This window comes from Mycteria americana, chromosome 29 (genome assembly GCF_035582795.1).
Source record: "Mycteria americana isolate JAX WOST 10 ecotype Jacksonville Zoo and Gardens chromosome 29, USCA_MyAme_1.0, whole genome shotgun sequence".
Lineage (NCBI taxonomy): Eukaryota > Metazoa > Chordata > Aves > Ciconiiformes > Ciconiidae > Mycteria > Mycteria americana.
This window is the reverse complement of record NC_134393.1, coordinates 146,522-170,500: the sequence shown is the minus strand read 5'-3', so window position 1 is coordinate 170,500 and position 23,979 is coordinate 146,522. Positions and strand designations below refer to the sequence as shown.

General features: G+C 52.6%; 1 protein-coding gene and 22 non-coding genes across 23 annotated transcripts; 6 read left to right on the top strand and 17 right to left on the bottom strand.

The window, feature by feature from the left end:
- Positions 1 to 769: 769 nt before the first annotated feature.
- Positions 770 to 842, top strand: TRNAV-CAC (transfer RNA valine (anticodon CAC)). Its single transcript has one exon. It is a non-coding gene; the product is annotated as a tRNA-Val (tRNA).
- A 502-nt stretch (positions 843 to 1,344) lies between these two features.
- On the top strand, positions 1,345 to 1,417 carry TRNAV-AAC (transfer RNA valine (anticodon AAC)). Its single transcript has one exon. It is a non-coding gene; the product is annotated as a tRNA-Val (tRNA).
- Positions 1,418 to 4,176: 2,759 nt separating this feature from the next.
- On the bottom strand, positions 4,177 to 4,249 carry TRNAV-AAC (transfer RNA valine (anticodon AAC)). The gene has a single exon. It is a non-coding gene; the product is annotated as a tRNA-Val (tRNA).
- A 501-nt stretch (positions 4,250 to 4,750) lies between these two features.
- On the bottom strand, positions 4,751 to 4,823 carry TRNAV-CAC (transfer RNA valine (anticodon CAC)). The gene has a single exon. It is a non-coding gene; the product is annotated as a tRNA-Val (tRNA).
- Positions 4,824 to 5,530: 707 nt separating this feature from the next.
- TRNAV-AAC (transfer RNA valine (anticodon AAC)) lies at positions 5,531 to 5,603 on the bottom strand. Its single transcript has one exon. It is a non-coding gene; the product is annotated as a tRNA-Val (tRNA).
- A 528-nt stretch (positions 5,604 to 6,131) lies between these two features.
- On the bottom strand, positions 6,132 to 6,204 carry TRNAV-CAC (transfer RNA valine (anticodon CAC)). Its single transcript has one exon. It is a non-coding gene; the product is annotated as a tRNA-Val (tRNA).
- A 988-nt stretch (positions 6,205 to 7,192) lies between these two features.
- TRNAV-AAC (transfer RNA valine (anticodon AAC)) lies at positions 7,193 to 7,265 on the bottom strand. Its single transcript has one exon. It is a non-coding gene; the product is annotated as a tRNA-Val (tRNA).
- A 501-nt stretch (positions 7,266 to 7,766) lies between these two features.
- On the bottom strand, positions 7,767 to 7,839 carry TRNAV-CAC (transfer RNA valine (anticodon CAC)). Its single transcript has one exon. It is a non-coding gene; the product is annotated as a tRNA-Val (tRNA).
- Positions 7,840 to 8,827: 988 nt separating this feature from the next.
- Positions 8,828 to 8,900, bottom strand: TRNAV-AAC (transfer RNA valine (anticodon AAC)). The gene has a single exon. It is a non-coding gene; the product is annotated as a tRNA-Val (tRNA).
- A 501-nt stretch (positions 8,901 to 9,401) lies between these two features.
- Positions 9,402 to 9,474, bottom strand: TRNAV-CAC (transfer RNA valine (anticodon CAC)). The gene has a single exon. It is a non-coding gene; the product is annotated as a tRNA-Val (tRNA).
- A 708-nt stretch (positions 9,475 to 10,182) lies between these two features.
- Positions 10,183 to 10,255, bottom strand: TRNAV-AAC (transfer RNA valine (anticodon AAC)). Its single transcript has one exon. It is a non-coding gene; the product is annotated as a tRNA-Val (tRNA).
- A 528-nt stretch (positions 10,256 to 10,783) lies between these two features.
- TRNAV-CAC (transfer RNA valine (anticodon CAC)) lies at positions 10,784 to 10,856 on the bottom strand. The gene has a single exon. It is a non-coding gene; the product is annotated as a tRNA-Val (tRNA).
- Positions 10,857 to 11,844: 988 nt separating this feature from the next.
- TRNAV-AAC (transfer RNA valine (anticodon AAC)) lies at positions 11,845 to 11,917 on the bottom strand. The gene has a single exon. It is a non-coding gene; the product is annotated as a tRNA-Val (tRNA).
- Positions 11,918 to 12,420: 503 nt separating this feature from the next.
- TRNAV-CAC (transfer RNA valine (anticodon CAC)) lies at positions 12,421 to 12,493 on the bottom strand. Its single transcript has one exon. It is a non-coding gene; the product is annotated as a tRNA-Val (tRNA).
- Positions 12,494 to 13,196: 703 nt separating this feature from the next.
- On the bottom strand, positions 13,197 to 13,269 carry TRNAV-AAC (transfer RNA valine (anticodon AAC)). Its single transcript has one exon. It is a non-coding gene; the product is annotated as a tRNA-Val (tRNA).
- Positions 13,270 to 13,532: 263 nt separating this feature from the next.
- Positions 13,533 to 13,604, bottom strand: TRNAE-UUC (transfer RNA glutamic acid (anticodon UUC)). Its single transcript has one exon. It is a non-coding gene; the product is annotated as a tRNA-Glu (tRNA).
- Positions 13,605 to 13,816: 212 nt separating this feature from the next.
- TRNAE-UUC (transfer RNA glutamic acid (anticodon UUC)) lies at positions 13,817 to 13,888 on the top strand. Its single transcript has one exon. It is a non-coding gene; the product is annotated as a tRNA-Glu (tRNA).
- A 521-nt stretch (positions 13,889 to 14,409) lies between these two features.
- On the bottom strand, positions 14,410 to 14,482 carry TRNAV-CAC (transfer RNA valine (anticodon CAC)). The gene has a single exon. It is a non-coding gene; the product is annotated as a tRNA-Val (tRNA).
- A 378-nt stretch (positions 14,483 to 14,860) lies between these two features.
- On the top strand, positions 14,861 to 14,933 carry TRNAK-CUU (transfer RNA lysine (anticodon CUU)). The gene has a single exon. It is a non-coding gene; the product is annotated as a tRNA-Lys (tRNA).
- Positions 14,934 to 15,101: 168 nt separating this feature from the next.
- On the top strand, positions 15,102 to 15,209 carry TRNAL-CAA (transfer RNA leucine (anticodon CAA)). Its single transcript has 2 exons — positions 15,102 to 15,139; positions 15,164 to 15,209. It is a non-coding gene; the product is annotated as a tRNA-Leu (tRNA).
- A 369-nt stretch (positions 15,210 to 15,578) lies between these two features.
- Positions 15,579 to 15,651, top strand: TRNAV-CAC (transfer RNA valine (anticodon CAC)). Its single transcript has one exon. It is a non-coding gene; the product is annotated as a tRNA-Val (tRNA).
- Positions 15,652 to 16,120: 469 nt separating this feature from the next.
- On the bottom strand, positions 16,121 to 16,192 carry TRNAE-CUC (transfer RNA glutamic acid (anticodon CUC)). Its single transcript has one exon. It is a non-coding gene; the product is annotated as a tRNA-Glu (tRNA).
- A 1,930-nt stretch (positions 16,193 to 18,122) lies between these two features.
- LOC142421377 (E3 ubiquitin-protein ligase TRIM39-like) lies at positions 18,123 to 23,357 on the bottom strand. The gene is made up of 6 exons (XM_075526050.1): positions 22,938 to 23,357; positions 21,825 to 21,920; positions 20,888 to 21,118; positions 20,146 to 20,168; positions 19,283 to 19,398; positions 18,123 to 18,637 (listed from the first exon to the last, which is right to left on the bottom strand). Exons 1-6 carry the CDS (start codon positions 23,355 to 23,357, stop codon positions 18,123 to 18,125), a joined length of 1,401 nt encoding a protein of 466 aa, XP_075382165.1.
- Positions 23,358 to 23,979: the final 622 nt, after the last annotated feature.

The window sequence follows — 23,979 nt, the reverse complement described above, 5'->3', positions numbered from 1 at the left end:
CTTGCAAAAATTGCGTTGGCATGCAGCAACAGAACTGAGCCCTTTTCTTTCCCTTGGCGTTTATCGTGGAGGAGCCCAACCCCAAAGCAAACCAGGTCAAACGCCTGCTCAGGGCACAAACGTCACAGGATCACAGAATCACAGAATCGTATCGGTTGGAGAAGACCTTTAAGATCATCGAGTCCAACCGTAAACCTAACACTGCCAAGCCCACCACTACACCATGTCCCTGAGCACCTCATCCAAACGTCTTTTACATACTTCCAGGGATGGGGACTCCACCACTTCCCTGGGCAGCCTGTTCCAGTGCTTGAGAACCCTTTCAGTGAAGTAAAATGTCCTGATATCCAATCTAAACCTCCCCTGGTGCAACTTGAGGCCATTTCCTCTCGTCCTATCCTCGTCTTGTCTCTGCATGGCACAGCGGAAGCAAGTGGCTCGGGTTTTTTGTGTTTTCCAGAAAAATGTGAGGCTGTTTCTGGTCGGCTATGAGCCGAGGACCTCTGGAGTGTGAGGCAAAGGTGCGACCCAGCGTGCAAAGCCCCTGCGGGCAGCGGAGCAGCTGATGCTTCGGGGTGATGCCCCACAAGCCGGGGAGCGAGGAGCAGAGCAAATGGGCTAAAGGGCAGGGGTTTGGGGTGTGGGCTGGGGGGAGCGACATGGGAGAGGGGTGCATGTGCCAGAGGGGTGTGGGGTGCCTGGGAGCAGCCGGTGAGGGGCATGGGCTTCAGCCCATGGCAGATATGGTGCAAAAGCCCCATTTCGCCCCGTTTCTGTAGTGTAGTGGTTATCATGTTCGCCTCACACGCGAAAGGTCCCCGGTTCGAAACCGGGCAGAAACAGCATGCTTGTGCTTTTTCCCTCCCCACCGTGCGGAGGGTGAAGGCGTTGGGTCATTCTGTGTGGGGACGGTGACAAGGGAGTGTCGTTGCGCTCTGCTTTGGGCAGCTGGGGAGGGGACGTTGGCCCTGCCCCTTGCCAAGCGGTGGCTGGAGAGTCCTGGTCCTTTTTGGGGTGTCTTCCTGGTGCCTTTCCTGGCTTAAGAAGCATTTTGAACTGGGGAATGGCCTGTGTGCGTCCAAAGCAGCAGGTGCTGGGTTTGCGTTGGTTGTGTCGATGGGTTTGGGCGGCGTCAAGAGCCCATGAAGAAGGGTTTTGCATCTGGTGAGGGAGAAGTGTTTGTGTTTGTTGGTGTTGTAAGATGCGGGGAAAGGAAATGAGAGTGAGGGGCTGGAAGAAAAGGGCAAGGGGATGTGGGGATGCTGAGTGGGAATGGGGCAAGTGAGTGGAAGAACGGGTATTGTGTGTTGCCCGAGATGTGAGCCCCAGAAGACACAGCTCCAGGTTTCTGTAGTGTAGTGGTTATCACGTTCGCCTAACACGCGAAAGGGCCCTGGTTTGAAACCAGGCAGAAACACCTCGTTGGCCTTTTGGCAACACCTTGAAAGCATCTCCTTCATGTTTCACTCCTTACCGCCCTTCACCAAAACAGTGCTTCCAAATGCAGCCCAGCAGGCCTGAAAACCAAAAGGCCACAAGGACTGGCACCAAAACCAAGTTTTCCACACCACCACGCACACCTCTCTCTATACATCCACGCATCTCTATAATATCCGTATAAATGCTTTCATTCTTGCAAAAATTGCGTTGGCATGCAGCAACAGAACTCAGCCCTTTTCTTTCCCTTGGCGTTTATCGTGGAGGAGCCCAACCCCAAAGCAAACCAGGTCAAACGCCTGCTCAGGGCACAAACGTCACAGAATCACAGAATCACAGAATCGTATCGGTTGGAAAGGACCTTTAAGATCATCGAGTCCAACCGTAAACCTAACACTGCCAAGCCCAGCACTACACCATGTCCCTGAGCACCTCATCCAAACGTCTTTTACATACTTCCAGGGATGGGGGGACATTCAGGCATCCACCCCTTACTCCATACCATTTATGTCATGCTCAGGTCTCGCACTATCCAATACATTCTCATTACCCACCATCACCCTTCCCATCCTTTGATATCATACACACATATCATTCCCTTAGTCTATGGACCACCCCTACAAAATATTTGTAAAATGTCCATAAATGTCCGCAAAATGTCCCCTGAGTTCATTTAGTCCATGACTTTGGGCTCCATCTCTTATGGTTGTTACTCAGGACAGGAGAGGTGGTGTGTTTCTTGGAGTTACTGGGCACCAAAGCCAGCTCAGGTCAGGTCACTGCTGCACTTGCACTGCTTCTTGTAAGGCTTCTCCTCCATTTCTTCAGGTGGTTCCGGCTGTAGTAATTCCCACAACATGCAACTCAAATCCCTGGATACAACAATTTAAAGGTATTTCCATTACAATCTCCAACCCTGGTCCTTTTGGGCCAGGTTATAGGGGTTGACATTGCAATAAACTCCTCCCCTTGCTCCTAGCCTGGCTAGCAACAAGGGTTTCCTGCTATAGTAATTCCCACAACATGCAACTGAAATCCCGGGATACAACAATTTAAAGGTATTTCCATTACAATCTCCACCCCTGGTCCCTTTGGACCAGACCATCGGGTTTAACATTGCACTGAACTCCTCCCCTTGCCCCTGCTCCAGCTTGGACTTATCCACAGAATGCAGTCCCTTCAGAAGTAAACTTGCTCCAACATGGCCTCATGCACAGCCACAGATGCTTCAAGATGCACCTTATCCAGCGTGGACTTATCCTTGGGCCACGATCCCTTCAGAGGTATACCTGCTGTGGCACGGACATAACCATGGCCACAGACGTTTCAAGATATACCTGCTCTGGCATGGGCTAATCCATGGGCACAGACGCTTCGGGGTGTCCTGCTCCCACGTGGATTCATCCACAGGTCACAGTCCCTTCGACTCGAGTTCACAGCAGAGTTCCAGCCTGTCCAGTCCAGCAGCACAGAAACAGCAGCGATGCCCTGGCCATCTGCCAGCCCAGGCGCATGGCCATTGCTGTTATCAAAATGTTCCCAGGCACAGCAGAGGAAGGTGATAAGCAGTACAGCAGAACGGCAAGCAGTGAAAGCAAAAAGCAGCCACTAACGAGCCCTGGACTCTAAGGTACAGTAAGGCAAGCAAGCCCATGGCAACCACAGAAGCTTGCTGATTAATAGCTAAACAGCAATAACAGCTATAAATTCTATCTGGCACATTCCAATCAAATCTGTCATTATCTCAAGCACTTCGAGCCGCACGTTGGGCACCAAAAAGGACTGTCGTGGTTTAGCCCCAGCCGGCAACTGAGCACCACGCAGCCGCTCGCTCACTCCCCCCACGGTGGGATGGGGGAGAGAATCGGAAGGGTAAAAGTGAGAAAACTCGAGGGTTGAGATAAAGACAGTTTAGTAGGGAAAGCAAAAGCCGCGCACACCAGCAAAGCAAAGCAAGGAATCCATTCACTCCTTCCCGTGGTCAGGCAGGTGTTCAGCCATCTCCAGGAAAGCAGGGCCCCATCACGCATAACGGTGACTTGGGAAGACAAACGCCATCACTCCCAACATCCCCCCCTTCCTTCTTCTTCCCCAGCTTCATCTACCGAGCATGACGTCCTATGGTATGGAATAGCCCTTTGGCCTATGGTATAGCCTATGGAATAGCCCTTTGGCCGGTTTGGATCAACTGTCCTGGCTGTGCCCCCTCCCAGCTTCTTGGGCACCTGGCAGAGCATGGGCAGCTGAGGAGTCCTTGACTTGTGCAGCAACAACTGAAACATCTCTGTGTTACCAACGCTGTTTTCAGCACAAACCCAAAACACAGCCCCATACCAGCCACTCTAAAGAAAATTAACTCTATCTCAGCTGAAAGCAGGACACCCATGCAGAGAGAAGATGTTTGTGCCCTGAGCAGGCGTTTGACCTGGTTTGCTTTGGGGTTGGGCTCCTCCACGACAAACGCCAAGGGAAAGAAAAGGGCTGAGTTCTGTTGCTGCATGCCAACGCAATTTTTGCAAGAATGAAAGCATTTATACGGATATTATAGCGCTGCGTGGATGTATAGAGAGAGGTAGGTGTGCGTGGTGGTGTGGAAAACTTGGTTTTGGTGCCAGGCCTTGTGGCCTTTTGGTTTTCAGGCCTGCTGGGCTGCATTTGGAAGGAATGTTTTGGTGAAGGGTGGTAAGGAGTGAAACATGAAGGAGATGCTTTCAAGGTGGTGCCAAAAGGCCAAAGGGGTGTTTCTGCCTGGTTTCGAACCAGGGCCCTTTCGCGTGTTAGGCGAACGTGATAACCACTACACTACAGAAACCTGGAGCTGTGTCTTCTGGGGCTCACATCTCGGCCAACGCACAATACCCGTTCTTCCACTCACTTGCCCCATTCCCACTCAGCATCCCCACATCCCCTTGCCCTTTTCTTCCTGACCCTCACTCTCATTTCCTTTCCCCGCATCTTACAACACCAACAAACACCAACACTTCTCCCTCACCAGACGCAAAACCCTTCTTCATGGGCTCTTGACGCTGCCCAAACCCATCGACACAACCAACGCAAACCCAGCACCTGCTGCTTTGGACGCACACAGGCCATTCCCCAGTTCAAAATGCTTCCTAAGCCAGGAAACGCACCAGGAAGACACCCCAAAAAGGACCAGGACTCTCCAGCCACCGCTTGGCAACGGGCAGGGACAACGTCCCCTCCCCAGCTGCCCAAAGCAGAGCGCAAGGACTCTCCCTTGTCACCGTCCCCACACAGAATGACCCAACGCCTTCACTCTCTGCACCATGGGAGGGAAAAAGCACAAGAAAGCTGTTTCTGCCCGGTTTCGAACCGGGGACCTTTCGCGTGTGAGGCGAACGTGATAACCACTACACTACAGAAACGGGGCGAAATGGGCCTTTTGCACCATATCTGCCATGGGCTGAACCCCATGCCCCTCACCGGCTGCTCCCAGGCACCCCACACCCCTCTGGCACATGCACCCCTCTCCCATGTCGCTCCCCCCAGCCCACACCCCAAACCCCTGCCCTTTAGCCCATTTGCTCTGCTCCTCGCTCCCCGGCTTGTGGGGCATCACCCCGAAGCATCAGCTGCTCCGCTGCCCGCAGGGGCTTTGCACGCTCGGTCGCACCTTTGCCTCACACTCCAGAGGTCCTCGGCTCACAGCCGGCCAGAAACAGCTCACATTTTTCTGGAAAACACAAAAAACCCCGAGCCACTTGCTTCTGCTGCCCCATGCAGAGAGAAGACGTTTGTGCCCTGAGCAGGCGTTTGACCTGGTTTGCTTTGGGGTTGGGCTCCTCCACGACAAACGCCAAGGGAAAGAAAAGGGCTGAGTTCTGTTGCTGCATGCCAACGCAATTTTTGCAAGAATGAAAGCATTTATACGGATATTATAGAGACGCGTGGATGTATAGAGAGAGGTAGGTGTGCGTGGTGGTGTGGAAAACTTGGTTTTGGTGCCAGGCCTTGTGGCCTGTTGGTTTTCAGGCCTGCTGGGCTGCATTTGGAAGGAATGTTTTGGTGAAGGGCGGTAAGGAGTGAAACATGAAGGAGATGCTTTCAAGGTGGTGCCAAAAGGCCAAAGAGGTGTTTCTGCCTGGTTTCGAACCAGGGCCCTTTCGCGTGTTAGGCGAACGTGATAACCACTACACTACAGAAACCTGGAGCTGTGTCTTCTGGGGCTCACATCTCGGCCAACGCACAATACCCGTTCTTCCACTCACTTGCCCCATTCCCACTCAGCATCCCCACATCCCCTTGCCCTTTTCTTCCTGACCCTCACTCTCATTTCCTTTCCCCGCATCTTACAACACCAACAAACACAAACACTTCTCCCTCACCAGACGCAAAACCCTTCTTCATGGGCTCTTGACGCTGCCCAAACCCATCGACACAACCAACGCAAACCCAGCACCTGCTGCTTTGGACGCACACAGGCCATTCCCCAATTCAAAATGCTTCCTAAGCCAGGAAACGCACCAGGAAGACACCCCAAAAAGGACCAGGACTCTCCAGCCACCAGTTGCCAGGACTCTCCAACTCCCAGGACTCTCCAGAGTTCCCAGGACTCTCCAACTCCCCAGTTGCCCAAACCAGAGCGCAAGGACTCTCCCTTGTCACCGTCCCCACACAGAATGACCCAACGCCTTCACCCTCCACACCATGGGAGGGAAAAAGCACAAGAAAGCTGTTTCTGCCCGGTTTTGAACCGGGGACCTTTCGCGTGTGAGGCGAACATGATAACCACTACACTACAGAAACGGGGTGAAATGGGCCTTTTGCACCATATCTGCCGTGGCCTGAACCCCATGCCCCTCACTGGCTGCTCCCAGGCACCCCACACCCCTCTGGCACATGCACCCCTCTCCCATGTCGCTCCCCCCAGCCCACACCCCAAACCCCTGCCCTTTAGCCCATTTGCTCTGCTCCTCGCTCCCCGGCTTGTGGGGCATCACCCCGAAGCATCAGCTGCTCCACTGCCCCAAGGGCTTTGCACGCTCGGTCGCACCTTTGCCTCACACTCCAGAGGTCCTCGGCTCACAACCAGCCAAAAACAGCCTCACATTTTTCTGGAAAACACAAAAAACCCCAAGCCACTTGCTTCCGCTGCCCCATGCAGAGACAAGACGAGGATAGGACGAGAGGAAATGGCCTCAAGTTGCGCCAGGGGAGGTGTAGACTGGATATCAGGAAATTTTCCTTCCCTGAAAGGGTTCTCAAGCACTGGAACAGGCTGCCCAGGGAAGTGGTGGAGTCCCCATCCCTGGAAGTATGTAAAAGACGTTTGGATGAGGTGCTCAGGGACATGGTGTAGTGCTGGGCTTGCTAGGGTTAGGTTTACGGTTGGACTCGATGATCTTAAAGGTCTTCTCCAACCTATACGATTCTGTGATTCTGTGATCCTGTGACGTTTGTGCCCTGAGCAGGCGTTTGACCTGGTTTGCTTTGGGGTTGGGCTCCTCCACGACAAACGCCAAGGGAAAGAAAAGGGCTGAGTTCTGTTGCTGCATGCCAACGCAATTTTTGCAAGAATGAAAGCATTTATACGGATATTATAGCGCTGCGTGGATGTATAGAGAGAGGTAGGTGTGCGTGGTGGTGTGGAAAACTTGGTTTTGGTGCCAGGCCTTGTGGCCTGTTGGTTTTCAGGCCTGCTGGGCTGCATTTGGAAGCACTGTTTTGGTGAAGGGCGGTAAGGAGTGAAACATGAAGGAGATGCTTTCAAGGTGGTGCCAAAAGGCCAAAGGGGTGTTTCTGCCTGGTTTCGAACCAGGGCCCTTTCGCGTGTTAGGCGAACGTGATAACCACTACACTACAGAAACCTGGAGCTGTGTCTTCTGGGGCTCACATCTCGGCCAACGCACAATACCCGTTCTTCCACTCACTTGCCCCATTCCCACTCAGCATCCCCACATCCCCTTGCCCTTTTCTTCCTGACCCTCACTCTCATTTCCTTTCCCCGCATCTTACAACACCAACAAACACAAACACTTCTCCCTCACCAGACGCAAAACCCTTCTTCATGGGCTCTTGACGCTGCCCAAACCCATCGACACAACCAACGCAAACCCAGCACCTGCTGCTTTGGACGCACACAGGCCATTCCCCAATTCAAAATGCTTCTTAAGCCAGGAAACGCACCAGGAAGACACCCCAAAAAGGACCAGGACTCTCCAGCCACCGCTTGGCAAGGGGCAGGGACAACGTCCCCTCCCCAGCTGCCCAAAGCAGAGCGCAAGGACTCTCCCTTGTCACCGTCCCCACACAGAATGACCCAACGCCTTCACCCTCCGCACCATGGGAGGGAAAAAGCACAAGAAAGCTGTTTCTGCCCGGTTTTGAACCGGGGACCTTTCGCGTGTGAGGTGAACATGATAACCACTACACTACAGAAACGGGGTGAAATGGGGCTTTTGCACCATATCTGCCATGGGCTGAACCCCATGCCCCTCACTGGCTGCTCCCAGGCACCCCACACCCCTCTGGCACATGCACCCCTCTCCCATGTCGCTCCCCCCAGCCCACACCCCAAACCCCTGCCCTTTAGCCCATTTGCTCTGCTCCTCGCTCCCCGGCTTGTGGGGCATCACCCCGAAGCATCAGCTGCTCCACTGCCCCAAGGGCTTTGCACGCTCGGTCGCACCTTTGCCTCACACTCCAGAGGTCCTCGGCTCACAACCAGCCAAAAACAGCCTCACATTTTTCTGGAAAACACAAAAAACCCCAAGCCACTTGCTTCCGCTGCCCCATGCAGAGACAAGACGAGGATAGGACGAGAGGAAATGGCCTCAAGTTGCGCCAGGGGAGGTGTAGACTGGATATCAGGAAATTTTCCTTCACTGAAAGGGTTATCAAGCACTGGAACAGGCTGCCCAGGGAAGTGGTGGAGTCCCCATCCCTGGAAGTATGTAAAAGACGTTTGGATGAGGTGCTCAGGGACATGGTGTAGTGGTGGGCTTGGCAGTGTTAGGTTTACGGTTGGACTCGATGATCTTAAAGGTCCTTTCCAACTGATACGATTCTGTGATTCTGTGATCCTGTGACATTTGTGCCCTGAGCAGGCGTTTGACCTGGTTTGCTTTGGGGTTGGGCTCCTCCACGACAAACGCCAAGGGAAAGAAAAGGGCTGAGTTCTGTTGCTGCATGCCAACGCAATTTTTGCAAGAATGAAAGCATTTATACGGATATTATAGCGCTGCGTGGATGTATAGAGAGAGGTAGGTGTGCGTGGTGGTGTGGAAAACTTGGTTTTGGTGCCAGGCCTTGTGGCCTTTTGGTTTTCAGGCCTGCTGGGCTGCATTTGGAAGGAATGTTTTGGTGAAGGGTGGTAAGGAGTGAAACATGAAGGAGATGCTTTCAAGGTGGTGCCAAAAGGCCAAAGGGGTGTTTCTGCCTGGTTTCGAACCAGGGCCCTTTCGCGTGTTAGGCGAACGTGATAACCACTACACTACAGAAACCTGGAGCTGTGTCTTCTGGGGCTCACATCTCGGCCAACGCACAATACCCGTTCTTCCACTCACTTGCCCCATTCCCACTCAGCATCCCCACATCCCCTTGCCCTTTTCTTCCTGACCCTCACTCTCATTTCCTTTCCCCGCATCTTACAACACCAACAAACACAAACACTTCTCCCTCACCAGACGCAAAACCCTTCTTCATGGGCTCTTGACGCTGCCCAAACCCATCGACACAACCAACGCAAACCCAGCACCTGCTGCTTTGGACGCACACAGGCCATTCCCCAGTTCAAAATGCTTCCTAAGCCAGGAAACGCACCAGGAAGACACCCCAAAAAGGACCAGGACTCTCCAGCCACCGCTTGGCAACGGGCAGGGACAACGTCCCCTCCCCAGCTGCCCAAAGCAGAGCGCAAGGACTCTCCCTTGTCACCGTCCCCACACAGAATGACCCAACGCCTTCACTCTCTGCACCATGGGAGGGAAAAAGCACAAGAAAGCTGTTTCTGCCCGGTTTCGAACCGGGGACCTTTCGCGTGTGAGGCGAACGTGATAACCACTACACTACAGAAACGGGGCGAAATGGGCCTTTTGCACCATATCTGCCATGGGCTGAACCCCATGCCCCTCACCGGCTGCTCCCAGGCACCCCACACCCCTCTGGCACATGCACCCCTCTCCCATGTCGCTCCCCCCAGCCCACACCCCAAACCCCTGCCCTTTAGCCCATTTGCTCTGCTCCTCGCTCCCCGGCTTGTGGGGCATCACCCCGAAGCATCAGCTGCTCCGCTGCCCGCAGGGGCTTTGCACGCTCGGTCGCACCTTTGCCTCACACTCCAGAGGTCCTCGGCTCACAACCGGCCAGAAACAGCCTCACATTTTTCTAGAAAACACAAAAAACCCCAAGCCACTTGCTTCTGCTGCCCCATGCAGAGAGAAGACGTTTGTGCCCTGAGCAGGCGTTTGACCTGGTTTGCTTTGGGGTTGGGCTCCTCCACGACAAATGCCAAGGGAAAGAAAAGGGCTCAGTTCTGTTGCTGCATGCCAACGCAATTTTTGCAAGAATGAAAGCATTTATACGGATATTATAGAGACGCGTGGATGTATAGAGAGAGGTAGGTGTGCGTGGTGGTGTGGAAAACTTGGTTTTGGTGCCAGGCCTTGTGGCCTGTTGGTTTTCAGGCCTGCTGGTCTGCATTTGGAAGGAATGTTTTGGTGAAGGGCGGTAAGGAGTGAAACATGAAGGAGATGCTTTCAAGGTGGTGGCAAAAGGCCAAAGAGGTGTTTCTGCCTGGTTTCGAACCAGGGCCCTTTCGCGTGTTAGGCGAACGTGATAACCACTACACTACAGAAACCTGGAGCTGTGTCTTCTGGGGCTCACATCTCGGCCAACGCACAATACCCGTTCTTCCACTCACTTGCCCCATTCCCACTCAGCATCCCCACATCCCCTTGCCCTTTTCTTCCTGACCCTCACTCTCATTTCCTTTCCCCGCATCTTACAACACCAACAAACACAAACACTTCTCCCTCACCAGACGCAAAACCCTTCTTCATGGGCTCTTGATGCTGCCCAAACCCATCGACACAACCAACGCAAACCCAGCACCTGCTGCTTTGGACGCACACAGGCCATTCCCCAATTCAAAATGCTTCCTAAGCCAGGAAACGCACCAGGAAGACACCCCAAAAAGGACCAGGACTCTCCAGCCACCAGTTGCCAGGACTCTCCAACTCCCAGGACTCTCCAGAGTTCCCAGGACTCTCCAACTCCCCAGTTGCCCAAAGCAGAGCGCAAGGACTCTCCCTTGTCACCGTCCCCACACAGAATGACCCAACGCCTTCACCCTCCACACCATGGGAGGGAAAAAGCACAAGAAAGCTGTTTCTGCCCGGTTTTGAACCGGGGACCTTTCGCGTGTGAGGCGAACATGATAACCACTACACTACAGAAACGGGGTGAAATGGGGCTTTTGCACCATATCTGCCGTGGCCTGAACCCCATGCCCCTCACTGGCTGCTCCCAGGCACCCCACACCCCTCTGGCACATGCACCCCTCTCCCATGTCGCTCCCCCCAGCCCACACCCCAAACCCCTGCCCTTTAGCCCATTTGCTCTGCTCCTCGCTCCCCGGCTTGTGGGGCATCACCCCGAAGCATCAGCTGCTCCACTGCCCCAAGGGCTTTGCACGCTCGGTCGCACCTTTGCCTCACACTCCAGAGGTCCTCGGCTCACAACCAGCCAAAAACAGCCTCACATTTTTCTGGAAAACACAAAAAACCCCAAGCCACTTGCTTCCGCTGCCCCATGCAGAGACAAGACGAGGATAGGACGAGAGGAAATGGCCTCAAGTTGCGCCAGGGGAGGTGTAGACTGGATATCAGGAAATTTTCCTTCCCTGAAAGGGTTCTCAAGCACTGGAACAGGCTGCCCAGGGAAGTGGTGGAGTCCCCATCCCTGGAAGTATGTAAAAGACGTTTGGATGAGGTGCTCAGGGACATGGTGTAGTGCTGGGCTTGCTAGGGTTAGGTTTACGGTTGGACTCGATGATCTTAAAGGTCTTCTCCAACCTATACGATTCTGTGATTCTGTGATCCTGTGACGTTTGTGCCCTGAGCAGGCGTTTGACCTGGTTTGCTTTGGGGTTGGGCTCCTCCACGACAAACGCCAAGGGAAAGAAAAGGGCTGAGTTCTGTTGCTGCATGCCAACGCAATTTTTGCAAGAATGAAAGCATTTATACGGATATTATAGCGATGCGTGGATGTATAGAGAGAGGTAGGTGTGCGTGGTGGTGTGGAAAACTTGGTTTTGGTGCCAGGCCTTGTGGCCTGTTGGTTTTCAGGCCTGCTGGGCTGCATTTGGAAGCACTGTTTTGGTGAAGGGCGGTAAGGAGTGAAACATGAAGGAGATGCTTTCAAGGTGGTGCCAAAAGGCCAAAGGGGTGTTTCTGCCTGGTTTCGAACCAGGGCCCTTTCGCGTGTTAGGCGAACGTGATAACCACTACACTACAGAAACCTGGAGCTGTGTCTTCTGGGGCTCACATCTCGGCCAACGCACAATACCCGTTCTTCCACTCACTTGCCCCATTCCCACTCAGCATCCCCACGTCCCCTTGCCCTTTTCTTCCTGACCCTCACTCTCATTTCCTTTCCCCGCATCTTACAACACCAACAAACACAAACACTTCTCCCTCACCAGACGCAAAACCCTTCTTCATGGGCTCTTGATGCTGCCCAAACCCATCGACACAACCAACGCAAACCCAGCACCTGCTGCTTTGGACGCACACAGGCCATTCCCCAATTCAAAATGTTTCCTAAGCCAGGAAAGGCACCAGGGAAGACACCCCAAAAAGGACCAGGACTCTCCAGCCACCGCTTGGCAAGGGGCAGGGCCAATGTCCCCTCCCCAGTTGCCCAAACCAGAGCGCAACGACACTCCCTTGTCACCGTCCCCACACAGAATGACCCAACGCCTTCACCCTCCGCAGCGTGGGGAGGGAAAAAGCACAAGCATGCTGTTTCTGCCCGGTTTCGAACCGGGGACCTTTCGCGTGTGAGGCGAACGTGATAACCACTACACTACAGAAACGGGGCGAAATGGGCCTTTTGCACCATATCTGCCATGGGCTGAACCCCATGCCCCTCACTGGCTGCTCCCAGGCACCCCACACCCCTCTGGCACATGCACCCCTCTCCCATGTCGCTCCCCCCAGCCCACACCCCAAACCCCTGCCCTTTAGCCCATTTGCTCTGCTCCTCGCTCCCCGGCTTGTGGGGCATCACCCCGAAGCATCAGCTGCTCCGCTGCCCGCAGGGGCTTTGCACGCTCGGTCGCACCTTTGCCTCACACTCCAGAGGTCCTCGGCTCACAACCGGCCAGAAACAGCCTCACATTTTTCTAGAAAACACAAAAAACCCCAAGCCACTTGCTTCTGCTGCCCCATGCAGAGAGAAGACGTTTGTGCCCTGAGCAGGCGTTTGACCTGGTTTGCTTTGGGGTTGGGCTCCTCCACGACAAACGCCAAGGGAAAGAAAAGGGCTGAGTTCTGTTGCTGCATGCCAACGCAATTTTTGCAAGAATGAAAGCATCTATACGGATATTATAGCGCTGCATGGATGTATATAGATAGGTGTGCGTGGTGGTGTGGAAAACTTGGTTTTGGTGCCAGGCCTTGTGGCCTTTTGGTTTTCAGGCCTGCTGGTCTGCATTTGGAAGGAATGTTTTGGTGAAGGCGGTAAGGAGTGAAACATGAAGGAGATGCTTTCAAGGTGGTGGCAAAAGGCCAACGAGGTGTTTCTGCCTGGTTTCGAACCAGGGCCCTTTCGCGTGTTAGGCGAACGTGATAACCACTACACTACAGAAACAGGATGTGGGGTATTGGGGGTGCTCCACCTTCTCCCATCTCCTTTTCTTCTGAAATTCTCTTCAAATTTGCCCTTATCAGTAGAAAATGGCCATTTTTTGTAAGCATCCACACTTGGGGTATAAGGATGTAGAGGTTTTATTTGGGACAGAATGGGGAGCAGGGAACCGCTGTCAACACCGATATGCAGAGAAGTCCTGCGGGTCCCCCGAGGAGGAAAAATAATGATTTTTAAAGAATTTGCTTTTTATCTGCAGAGGAACTTTCCCTGACCGGGAATCGAACCCGGGCCACGGCGGTGAAAGCGCCGGATCCTAGCCACTAGACCACCAGGGAGAGCTGATTTAGGGGAAAACAAATGTTTTTCATTAATGTAGCTAATTTTTCTAAAATGCATATTGTTATTTTGAATTAATTTCCCTATTTTTTATTAATTCTGCGTCTGGGGAGCAAAGCAGCTCCTGTCGGGCTGATGGGAGGCAACATCTTTGGGGGTTAAATGTGCAGCGATAAAAGATGGGATTGGTAAAGTTTAGTCAAATATCAGCTCCCTGGTGGTCTAGTGGCTAGGATTCGGCGCTTTCACCGCCGCGGCCCGGGTTCGATTCCCGGTCAGGGAAGAGCAAGTTAATCTTTTCTAGAATTAAGCTGAATTTATAAATTCCCTCCCATCTCTGCTGGATTTCTGCCTTTCTCTAGGATCTAACAGGTAATTCCAAATCCATTGAAGATTAAAGCAGTCGAGCTGCTTCTGTGAAAATAATATTCCTATGGTCTGGTGGGACTGAATTTGGGAGAGCATTGACTCTGCTCCCCTTCCCCATATCAGGGGGCTGTTGGGGGACACAGATGCTTTAACAGATTCCTGCACATTCCTACCCAAAAAGGACATTCATCCCCAGAGCAGGGGACAGGAGCAGCGATGAATCCACGACGGAGCGAGACTCCAGGCCGCGCTGAACCCACCGCACCACTTGTCACCATGTCCCCAGGGAAAATATTCGTGCATAGACTAAAATAAATCCCCACCTGCAACTAGTGCTGTAAATAGACATTTTTGCAACCGCGGCCGTTCCAGAGTTTGGAGGAATATCGATCCGGAAAATTCACGATAAAGGAGTAAAAATGAAAACATTTAGCTTGTTTCTGCCCGGTTTCGAACCGGGGACCTTTCGCGTGTGAGGCGAACGTGATAACCACTACACTACAGAAACCCGCCACGGCCCCTTTAAGGGCTCCCGCTGCCCTCACTGTACCCTCATCCTCAACCTCTCTTTGGTACCAAAATACGCGTGGCAAAAAAAGAGCTTTTCCACGGAATTCGCGCAGAACGCCTCCTTCCTCCTGCTGCTGCCATTATTTATCCAAGCAGGCAGCGTTTCACAGCGGCTCACCCCCGGTTTTTTAATTGCAGCACCAAAACCCGCAGAAATGTGCATAAATGCCAAAATTGCATCGCAGGACCTGGGTGGGGAGATTTTTCAGCCTTTCCGTGTTTCGCCCCACTCCCGGCCCCAGCACGGGCAGGGAAGAGGGGGCTGAAACCGCCAGAATCCCGCAGCAAAATGAGGACAGAAAAGCGGTTTGTCACAGCCCGGCTAGCTCAGTCGGTAGAGCATGAGACTCTTAATCTCAGGGTCGTGGGTTCGAGCCCCACGTTGGGCGCCTAACTTTTCCCCCCATGCTACCATGACTCAGCTGAAAATAATTCCCCACCTCCCAGTGCTCCCCCGCTGATAATCACCATAAACCCCTCCAAAAAATACAAAACTTTAAAACAACACTTACATTTTAGCATCGCTGTATTCCCTTTTCGGGCCAAAAGTCGTCACCGTCAGGATGGCCGAGTGGTCTAAGGCGCCAGACTCAAGGGTCTCCCTTCCCACAGCTGGGTATTCTGGTCTCCGTGTGGAGGCGTGGGTTCAAATCCCACTCCTGACAGGTGCCTTTTTTTTAGGCTCCTTCCTAGGAAAAAGCTCATTTTCCCCTTTGCGCTGCTCCCTCCGGCCGAAACCACCCCAGCGCGGTGTGATTGTATCGCAAAAATTGATTCATTTGCTGTTTTCTCCCAGGAAGGGCGCAGAAGGGCTCGCTTCGCTTTGGTTTTTTAACCGAATTCAGGCTTTTTTTTTTTGCGCTCCTCGCTGGTGAAACCAGCTTGTTTGCTTGAAATAAGCCGGAGGGCCCCAGAAAATGAGGTGGATTTTGGAGCAGCCCTTGAAGGAGGCGGTTTTGGAGGGGTCTCGGAACCTGACTGTGCGGGCAGGGTGCAGGCAGAGTGCGGGCAGGCAGGGAAAACCCTGCAGAAGCGTTTCTGTAGTGTAGTGGTTATCACGTTCGCCTCACACGCGAAAGGTCCCCGGTTCGAAACCGGGCAGAAACACTTAGTTATTCCTTTTTTCCTTGCTTGTTTCGGGGGGTTTCTTTTCTTTTCTTTTCTTTTTTTTTTTCATTCCTCCTTTTTTTTTTCATTCCTCCTTCGCCCCCTCCCCCAAATACTATCTTTCCAGTTTCTCCCAGGTTTTTGCACGGTTTGGATAAGTATTTCTCGCTGCTACCTATATTAAATAAAATTTCTAAAGAGTACACAACACCCATACAAAAATAAATAATACCTTTTGCTAAATAAAAGAAGCGAGGCTGGGCTGCAGGGAGCTGCCAAGTACCTTTGGCGATGCCTGGCTGCTGTGTTCGCTTGCAGGGGACGCCCTGCCGAGGCAGGTGTGCACGCGTGGGGAGGTCTAGGTACAAAAAAAGGAGGGAAGGAATGTTTCTAGGGGGGCGTCCTGTTATGATATGGAAAGCTTTTTCCCTAAAAAGAAGGGGTCTGCGAGAGGGGGAGAAAAAGCATCTTCCCTGACCGGGAATCGAACCCGGGCCGCGGCGGTGAGAGCGCCGAATCCTAACCACTAGACCACCAGGGAGGCTGTACACAACTCATCGCACACTGCTGGATCACAGACAGGACCAATTATTGTATTTTTTTTGATCTATTTCCCGTTTATTTTCGGTCCTTTTCCCCTGTCCTCACTGCATCCTTCACCTCATCCCTTCATCGCTGCAGCTCAAGCAGAAAAGTTGTCCCAGCAGCCAGCCCATGGCTTTCCTTTGGGGAATGGAGGCACTTCCTGGCTGCCTGGCGATCAGATTTACCCACATCCACGTGATTCTTGGAGGGAAAGGACACCCCGTGGCACGGCACAACAGCAAGGGCCACCCCTTGCTCCCCTTGCACCCAGCTTGTTACTGGGAACCAGTCTGGGGTTGCTCATCCTGGACACGCTCTCCCTGGGGCGCGCTGCCTCACTGTTGCACGACGAGAAGCGCTGGCTGTGCTGCTCGCGCTGTGAATTCTCCTGCATATGCAAAGCAGGGCTGTTCTCCGCATGCAAAAAGAATTAATTTGGGGGCGTGCGGCAGCTTCCAGAAGGGTTTTGCATATACCCGGGTGTGTGGAGGCCTGCGAGAACATCTTCAATCGTCTGCTGCCTCTCAGGGCCAAGCTCCTGAAATGCTTTTTGGCTCCTAACTATGACTTAAGGACTGAAACTCCTGGGAGTTTAAGCAGAAGCACTATCACGTGAGGCAGGAATGGTTATCGCTAACGTAAGACCTTGCTCTGCCCAGCTGGGGATTTCGCAGAGGTTCCCATTCGCTGCCCTTGAATTGCCAGGACGAAATAAAACCACAAGACCAGGCTGCAAAGGAGGCAATTTCTTATTCTCATTTCCACAGTTTGCATTCGGCAGCTGAGGCAAACAAAGCTTTTCAAGCGATCAAAGGCACATCCGTACAATCTGTTTGGATATCTGAAAACACTGACTCCACCCACTGGGAAATGCTCCCGTGGGCGCCCTCCATCCCTCCTGGGTTCCTCCTTACACCCCCAAATACCCATTAGGCAACAGCTCGGCCTGAGGCTGTTGCTCAATAAGAGGTTAAAGCCGACTCCGCCTTGGGAAGGATTTATTTCTCTTGGTTTTTAGGCATCTACAGGAGACATGTCTCCATGCCATCTAACCAAGCTGGGATCCCTCTGTAATCAGAGGAGAGAAGTAAATACTCCTACACACACTTGTCAAGCCATTTCTAGATGAGATAAATTAAAATTTGCCACCGTCCTCCACTGACCCTGGAGGGACTGTAGCCTGAATGGCTACATATGGAGAGGTGAGTCCTTACCATGCCTAAAGGTGTGGACGTCACACGGCACTAAGCACCAATCCAACACAAGCTGGCACCAGCGATGCAGGTACTTTTGATGATTTAAAGCACCCTTCCACCAGATCAGGTCTTGCCTATCTCACCCTTGGATTAGATTAGATTATTATCACCTCGTCAGAGGTCACATAAAACTTGAAGCCATCACGAAGCCCTCCAGGCTTTTGCATCGTCATCCACAGCATCTATGCTCAGTTGTGCAGCTGAAAGCTTGGTGAGCCAAAAAAAGGGTCCAGCAAACAGCAGGGATGCATGATCAGTCGGAAAGGGTGCAGGGAGAGAAACGGGGAACCAGCTCAGCGTGTGTTCGGCTCCGTTCTATCCCCGTCCTCTGACAGAGAGGTTTTTGGAAGGGGTTTATGGGCGTGGATGCACCAGGGCAGCGTCGCCAGCAAAGCCACCTGATGACAGAGCAATGCAGCTTTTTGGGGGGCAGCAGGGCAGTCCCCCTCCTCTACAAGCTCTGAACCAACCGATGTTTCTTGCTGACATAAATGATGGGGAAAAGAGAATTTTCCATCCTGGACAGTGCATTCTTCATGCTCCCAAAAGCCATCTCTGGGGTGATGAGCCCCCGTGGTCTCCCCAGACCCTAGCGAGAGTCGAGCGGATGCTGTCCCATGGAGGGGGGGGTCAGGGGGAGAGCGTGAACTGGCACCCCCTCCCCAGGCAGAGCAGGGGAAGGATTTGCTCCCCTGCAAAGGATGTCGGGGGGTAGGTGAAGATCGGTGCCTCGTTATTGGAGTCGAAAAATGCCACTCGCCCCGCCTCATAGTCCAGGTAAATCCCAATCACTTTGGGGGCAGCGAGCAGGGAGATGGGGATGGTAGGAGAGGTGAGAGCCTGGTACTGGCTCCCACACTTCCCCACTGCCCAGATCCCCACCTTGGGGTTGACGCTGATCCGTCCCTTCCTCTTGACCGACTCCTTGGCCACCCCAACAGCCCAGGCTTCCCCATCGCCCACCTCCACCTCCCAGTAATGCCTCCCCGCGCTGAAACCCTCGCAGCCCAGGACGCAGCGAGATGAGTCGAAACGCTTGGGGTTGTCGGGTACGGGCTGGCGGGTGTCTTCCCATCTCACGCGCTTGTGATCCTCGGATAGGACGAGCCGGGGATGCGCCGTCTCTGGATCCAGCGTCAAACTTACTGGGGACAGAGAGAAGATGAGCATCACAGGCACAGCTCACTCCTCAAGGGCATTAGGGTCACGTTTTCCCCATCTTACCCCAGTTTAACCTTGGGATGCCCCAGCTCCCAGTCCCTGTTTGCTGGAGCAGAGCAGGAATGGGTTTATGCCCACAAGCAAGGTCAGAAGAGTAGAAAAGACAGCTTCACGAAGGGAGCTTGATCTAGAGTAAAAGTAAGGCTTTGAGGTGTGGATATTTTTTCTGGGAGTCTCCAGGCCATTGAAAAGAGGAAAGAAAGCCTCAGGTGTCCCATGACTTTCCTTTTTTAAGCTCCCATGTGGAAATATTTGCAATTTTCACCTTTGGTCTCATTCAGGGAGGTGATTTCCAAAGGTGACGCTGACCCTATGTGAGGTCCCACAGCACCCCAACACTTACCATGCTCCCCGAGCTCTGCCAAGAGGCAAACTCGCATCCTCCCATGTAATCAACTAGAGTAATTGCTTCTTGCTATGCTAATATGGCTACAGCTCTGCAGGGCACGTTGGAAGGATGTCTCCATTTTACCAGGACTTCTCCTACCTAGCTGAGATCTCCTTCCTTAGACCTGCTGCAGACAGACCTAGCACCACCTCAAACCCTCTCCTCCCCAGTTTCTCTGTACCTTGAAATTTCATCAGCATCTCTTTGAGGGCAATATTTTTCTGAGGAAGACCGGTGGGTTTCTCTCCCAGATCAGGTGATGTCTCTGCTGGCTTCTGGGCACTGTCCTTCTCAAGCCTGGAAAGAAGGAAGACCTTTCTAATAATACTTCCTTCACTCATCGTTGTCATTATGCACTGACTGATTTTCAACTGGGATTTCTTATAAAGAATTGAATAGTAGGACTAGAGCGAAGGCTTGGTCCTAGGGCACTCATTAATGAGGTCCCAGAGAAGGGTTTGCTGATCCAGAGCACACATCTACTTTGTTCCCAAAGAGAAGAGTCCCTGGATGGTAAAGGCTTTCTATCATGACCGGCAGTGCTCTGCTTCAAGAGAAACGCAGGCAACACAAAACGCCTTTCCTTGCCCACTTTTGTCTTTCCAATAACCCACCTTCTCGATCCACGTCCAAAGAGAATATGAAGAGGCCTGTTATAGGGTGGAAGTTCATACTGGATTCCCTTCCACCTGGATGCACTCCTCAGTGTTTAAACATCCGCATGGTTTTAGCTGCTGGCTTGCTATTTTTGATGGGCTCGCAAGGGCAGGGAGTGAAAGCTCAGCCCTCCAGGAATAGTTTGGGATGGACTATAGAGGAGAAGCTGCAGCAGAGCTGGAGGTACCATCATCCCATCTGATACCTTTCCCTGGTCTTCAGCATCCTACCTGGACCTTTTGCAGTGTCCTAGTTGTCTCCTATATGTCTATACAGTCCCTAGCATACGGGGATCATAAGTGGATGGGGTTTCAGAGTCCATCAGTATCACCACCGTAGAGATAAACAACATTAACATCTCAAGAACACATGAAAGGAGCCGCCAACCTGCTCAAGATGTTTCTGCTGTCCTACAAGGGAAAGATGAGAGAAGGAGCATTAGGTCAGAGCAAAGTCAAGCCTGACAGTCAACAACAAACAGCTACCGCAGGGCTGTGAGGTGACCTCGGGCAATTCAAGGCACTTCTCTGTCTAAATTAGGGGTCTAAAATGAGTCCCTTAATACTGATGTGCCTGCACAGTGTCTGCAGATCTGCTGGGGAGTTAGGTGAGGTCCTGGCAACATCACTTAATGAGCAGCTCGTCGTTATCTGCTATCACCCACCACCTTTCATGTACCTACTCTTCCAGTATGGGTGTTATTACCGCTAATGCACACCACTGTTTCAACACATTTGAATGTTTTAAATCAGGAGTTAAGCAGAGCCTGGAGGTGGGCTCAGGTGATGGGTTTGGACGACTACCTAAAGACGAGATGGGTGCCTGTTGTTTCTCCACTGCGTACGAAGGAACTTGGACACTTTGTTTTGGATGTAGACATGTACAACCAGATGGATGAATCCCATACCCATGTAAATAGACAGCGATTTAAACAGACTGTGGTTGAGTTAAAATCTTCAAGTGGGCAGCTGGGCCATGCTTTTGATCATTGAAGAAAATTAAAAAAAAAAAAAAAAGAAGCTTTGAAAGATACATTTTAAAAGGAGTATTTAGAATTAATTTGACTCCTGGACTGGTGACACCAGTGGTGTTCAAGGCCAATGGTCTTCAGAGGGGCCTGAGGTCTCACCTGCAGGAATTCACACGCTGGCTGCTGACACTTCTCCTCCAGTTCACGGATCTGCTCGCCAATGGAGGAGATCTCCTCCAAGAGCCTGTTGATGTTCTCCTCCTGTCTCCTCACGATCTCCTGGTGCAGCTTTGCCAGCCGGTCCAAGAGGAGACGTTCCTGTCCCTCCACGAACTGGTGCAGCTCCTTGACTTCAGACACAACCTTCTGCCTCTCCGCTTCCACTTGTTCCTGCAACGAGAACCAATGCACGCAAGGGAGAGGCAGGGCTCTGGGGACAGAAATAGTTGAGAAAAATTGCAGTGGAGCTGATTTAACATGATGACTTATAACACAGCCATAAATTCCAGTGCCCATTGCAGAGCAGAGGAGTAATTAAGACAAATTGTTTTGCTATTTCTAGGCTGAAGTTGCTGGCAAAGGACATTTCCCATGGACTCTAATCTTTGTACCTGAAATGTTCCAGACCTTTGAACAACAAGGGAAGATACAAAATAAAACCATAAACAGATTAGTCAGCGAAAGAAGTCAGGGAAAGGGAAAACCAGGCAAGAAAGAAGCAATCAGGTGATTCCCGTTTTCTGTATGTATTAATAGGGGGAATCTGGGAATGTGCCCCACTTGTGAGCAAACCGAGGAAGAAAAAGATCAGCAATAACCTGGCAAAATCCAACACGTGCTCCCAGCCTGCTAAGACATACAAGGAGCAGGAGACATGGGGAAAATGGGAGTGTTTTTAATCTACCCTGGGGACAGGCAGTCACCGCTGCCCAGACCTTACCCCAATGGAGAGGACATTCCCGTACATGTGCAATGGATCGTGCAGATGTGATCTTTGGCCGTGGCACATCTCGCGTCTCCACATCCGTCACCATGGCCAGAGGGACAACCGAAAGGAAAGGGAGAAAGCCACCGCCACCCAGGGATAGCCACTTACGAGGAAGTCCAGGCTTTTCCCTTCCTCAGCCATTTTCAGCCCCAGCAGTTTTTCTCTCCTGTCCTTCAGGATCTGCACATGAGCCTGGAATTTCTCCTGAGTGAAGAAGAAACACCTTGTTGGTGCGTTCTCTTCCTCTAGCTAGTCCATCCCTCTACCCTCATCCCACCTATCCAGGTTTATCTCCTACAAACTCAGATTCTTCCCTGCTTAATAACACGATAATCTGGCCCTGGGAATTCATAAACCCTGATTTCTGGGAGAGCAGGACAGCCAGAACAGGTTGCTTTCTCCAACAGCCAGGGTGAAATTCATGGCACAGATTGGAAAAGACTCAGGCAAAGGACCAAACCAGTGGAAAAGGAGCTTTAAATAACTGGGGAGACCCTGCTGGCATCTGCTCAGGTTCAGCCTGTGCTCCGTGCTGACCCAAAACTTATAAGTTCAGGCTGTTTGCTCAGTTCAACTGCCAAGGAATGTGATTTTGGTCACAACCTCGAAGCCTGGATGGGACATTCAAGCCAGTTTATGGCAGGGAGACCATACCCTCCATCATCCGTGTGCGGTGAGACCGGGACTACATCACACATCTGCGGTGAGAGCAAATTTTTCTTCCCACCTTTAGCGAAATCAGTTCTCACGACAACCGGCACATGCACGCAGTGAAACCGGAGCCCAGACCATTGACGTGCCGGAAAACCCAACGCTGCCTTACACACCAGCACCGCAAGACCCGATTCTGTCCTGTACATCGACATGCAGCATCTCCTGCACCCCAAATGTCCGAGACAGCATAGCTGACCCTGCTTTGAGCAGGAGGTCGGATTAGATGATCTCCAGGGTTCCTTTCCAGCATGATTTATATGAGGACACCATGATGACATGGAAATGGCAGCTTCAGGACAGTCGGGGTGACCAGCAATGTAAGCGAGGGGGAGCACAGAGCAGGCAGGGTGGGGGCGGCTGTAATGCAATGCTCATGCCACAATGCAGAAAGCAGATTGAAAGGGGTAGAAATCCAGATGTCTGCAAGCAGAGCAACCCACAGGGCAGCTCCCCGACCCGGTCCCCTCCTCCCCCCTCATCCCCACGCCACGCGCGGAGACCTCCCACCTTGTGCTCCTCCGCAGCCTCCTCGATGGGGACCACGGCGTGGACCCGGTGAGCCTGGGACTCCCTGCAAACCAGGCAGATGGGGGTCTGATCTTCCTCGCAGAAGAGCTTCAGAGCTTCCTGGTGTTTCTCACACAGCCTCTCCCCCCCTGCCCCTCCTTTGGCTGCCTGCAAGCTCAGCCGCTTGGCTATCTCGATGATTTTTGCCAGCTCCCGGTTGGGTCTCAGGTTTCTCTGCGGGGCCGTCTCTTTGCACTGAGGGCAGGCAAAATTCTCCTCGGCTTCCTCCCAGCAACGGGTGATGCACGCCCGGCAGAAGTTGTGACCGCAATGGATGGAGACGGGGTCTTGGAAGAAGCCCAGGCAGATGGAGCAGGAGGCTTCGTCGCGGAAACTTTCGGCAGGGCTGTCTGCAGCCATGGTCTTGGCAGCGAGGATGACGGGGCAGCTTTTGTTTTCCGCCCCGGCTGGTCTTGCCCGTTGGCTGCTCCCCTTCCTGCAGGTGTCTCAGGCCCCGAGGGAGGTGAAAGTGAGCAGCGGAGGAGTTTCGCTGCTGAGATGTACCAGGTTTTCTCTGGGTTGCGACCGCTGCCGAGCAAAATGCTGTGCTGAGAAGCTGAAGAGGGGAAGGGAGAATTCCCCTTTCCCCGGTGGGTTGAAAAGAGATTAAACGGAAAATAAACATCCTTCATCATTTCCTGGCTTGCTCGAGATCCACCTGCAGCTTCTGTATGACCCCCCCTCCCCCCAAAAATACCCAGGCAAATGGAGGGGTAGCCCCTGCCCCAAGCCTCCCCATGGGGTCTGGCACCCAGAAACCATCCTGATTTCATTTCTTATTAATAAATGCTCTTTTAATTTATTAATTGAAAGGCACAGCCAAGAGGATAGAGCTTAAGCAAGTCCCCCGCCGCAGATAAGTCTCCCTTCTTCAAGCTAAACCACCAAGACACATCCTTCGCTGCTCATTTCAGCCCTTTACTATTTATCATACCTAACTGCCGGCTTCGCCGCCATCCTGCCAGCGTCCTCGTATCTGCAT

Coding starts and splice junctions, on each gene's coding strand:
- LOC142421377 (XM_075526050.1), bottom strand. CDS start 23,357: ATGGCTGCAGACAGCCCTGCCGAAAGTTTCCGCGACGAAGCCTCCTGC. Junction 20,169..20,887: donor CAGCGTGTGAATTCCTGCAG/GTGAGACCTCAG, acceptor TTTCCCTTGTAG/GACAGCAGAAACATCTTGAG. Junction 18,638..19,282: donor GATGCTGATGAAATTTCAAG/GTACAGAGAAAC, acceptor CTCTGTCCCCAG/TAAGTTTGACGCTGGATCCA.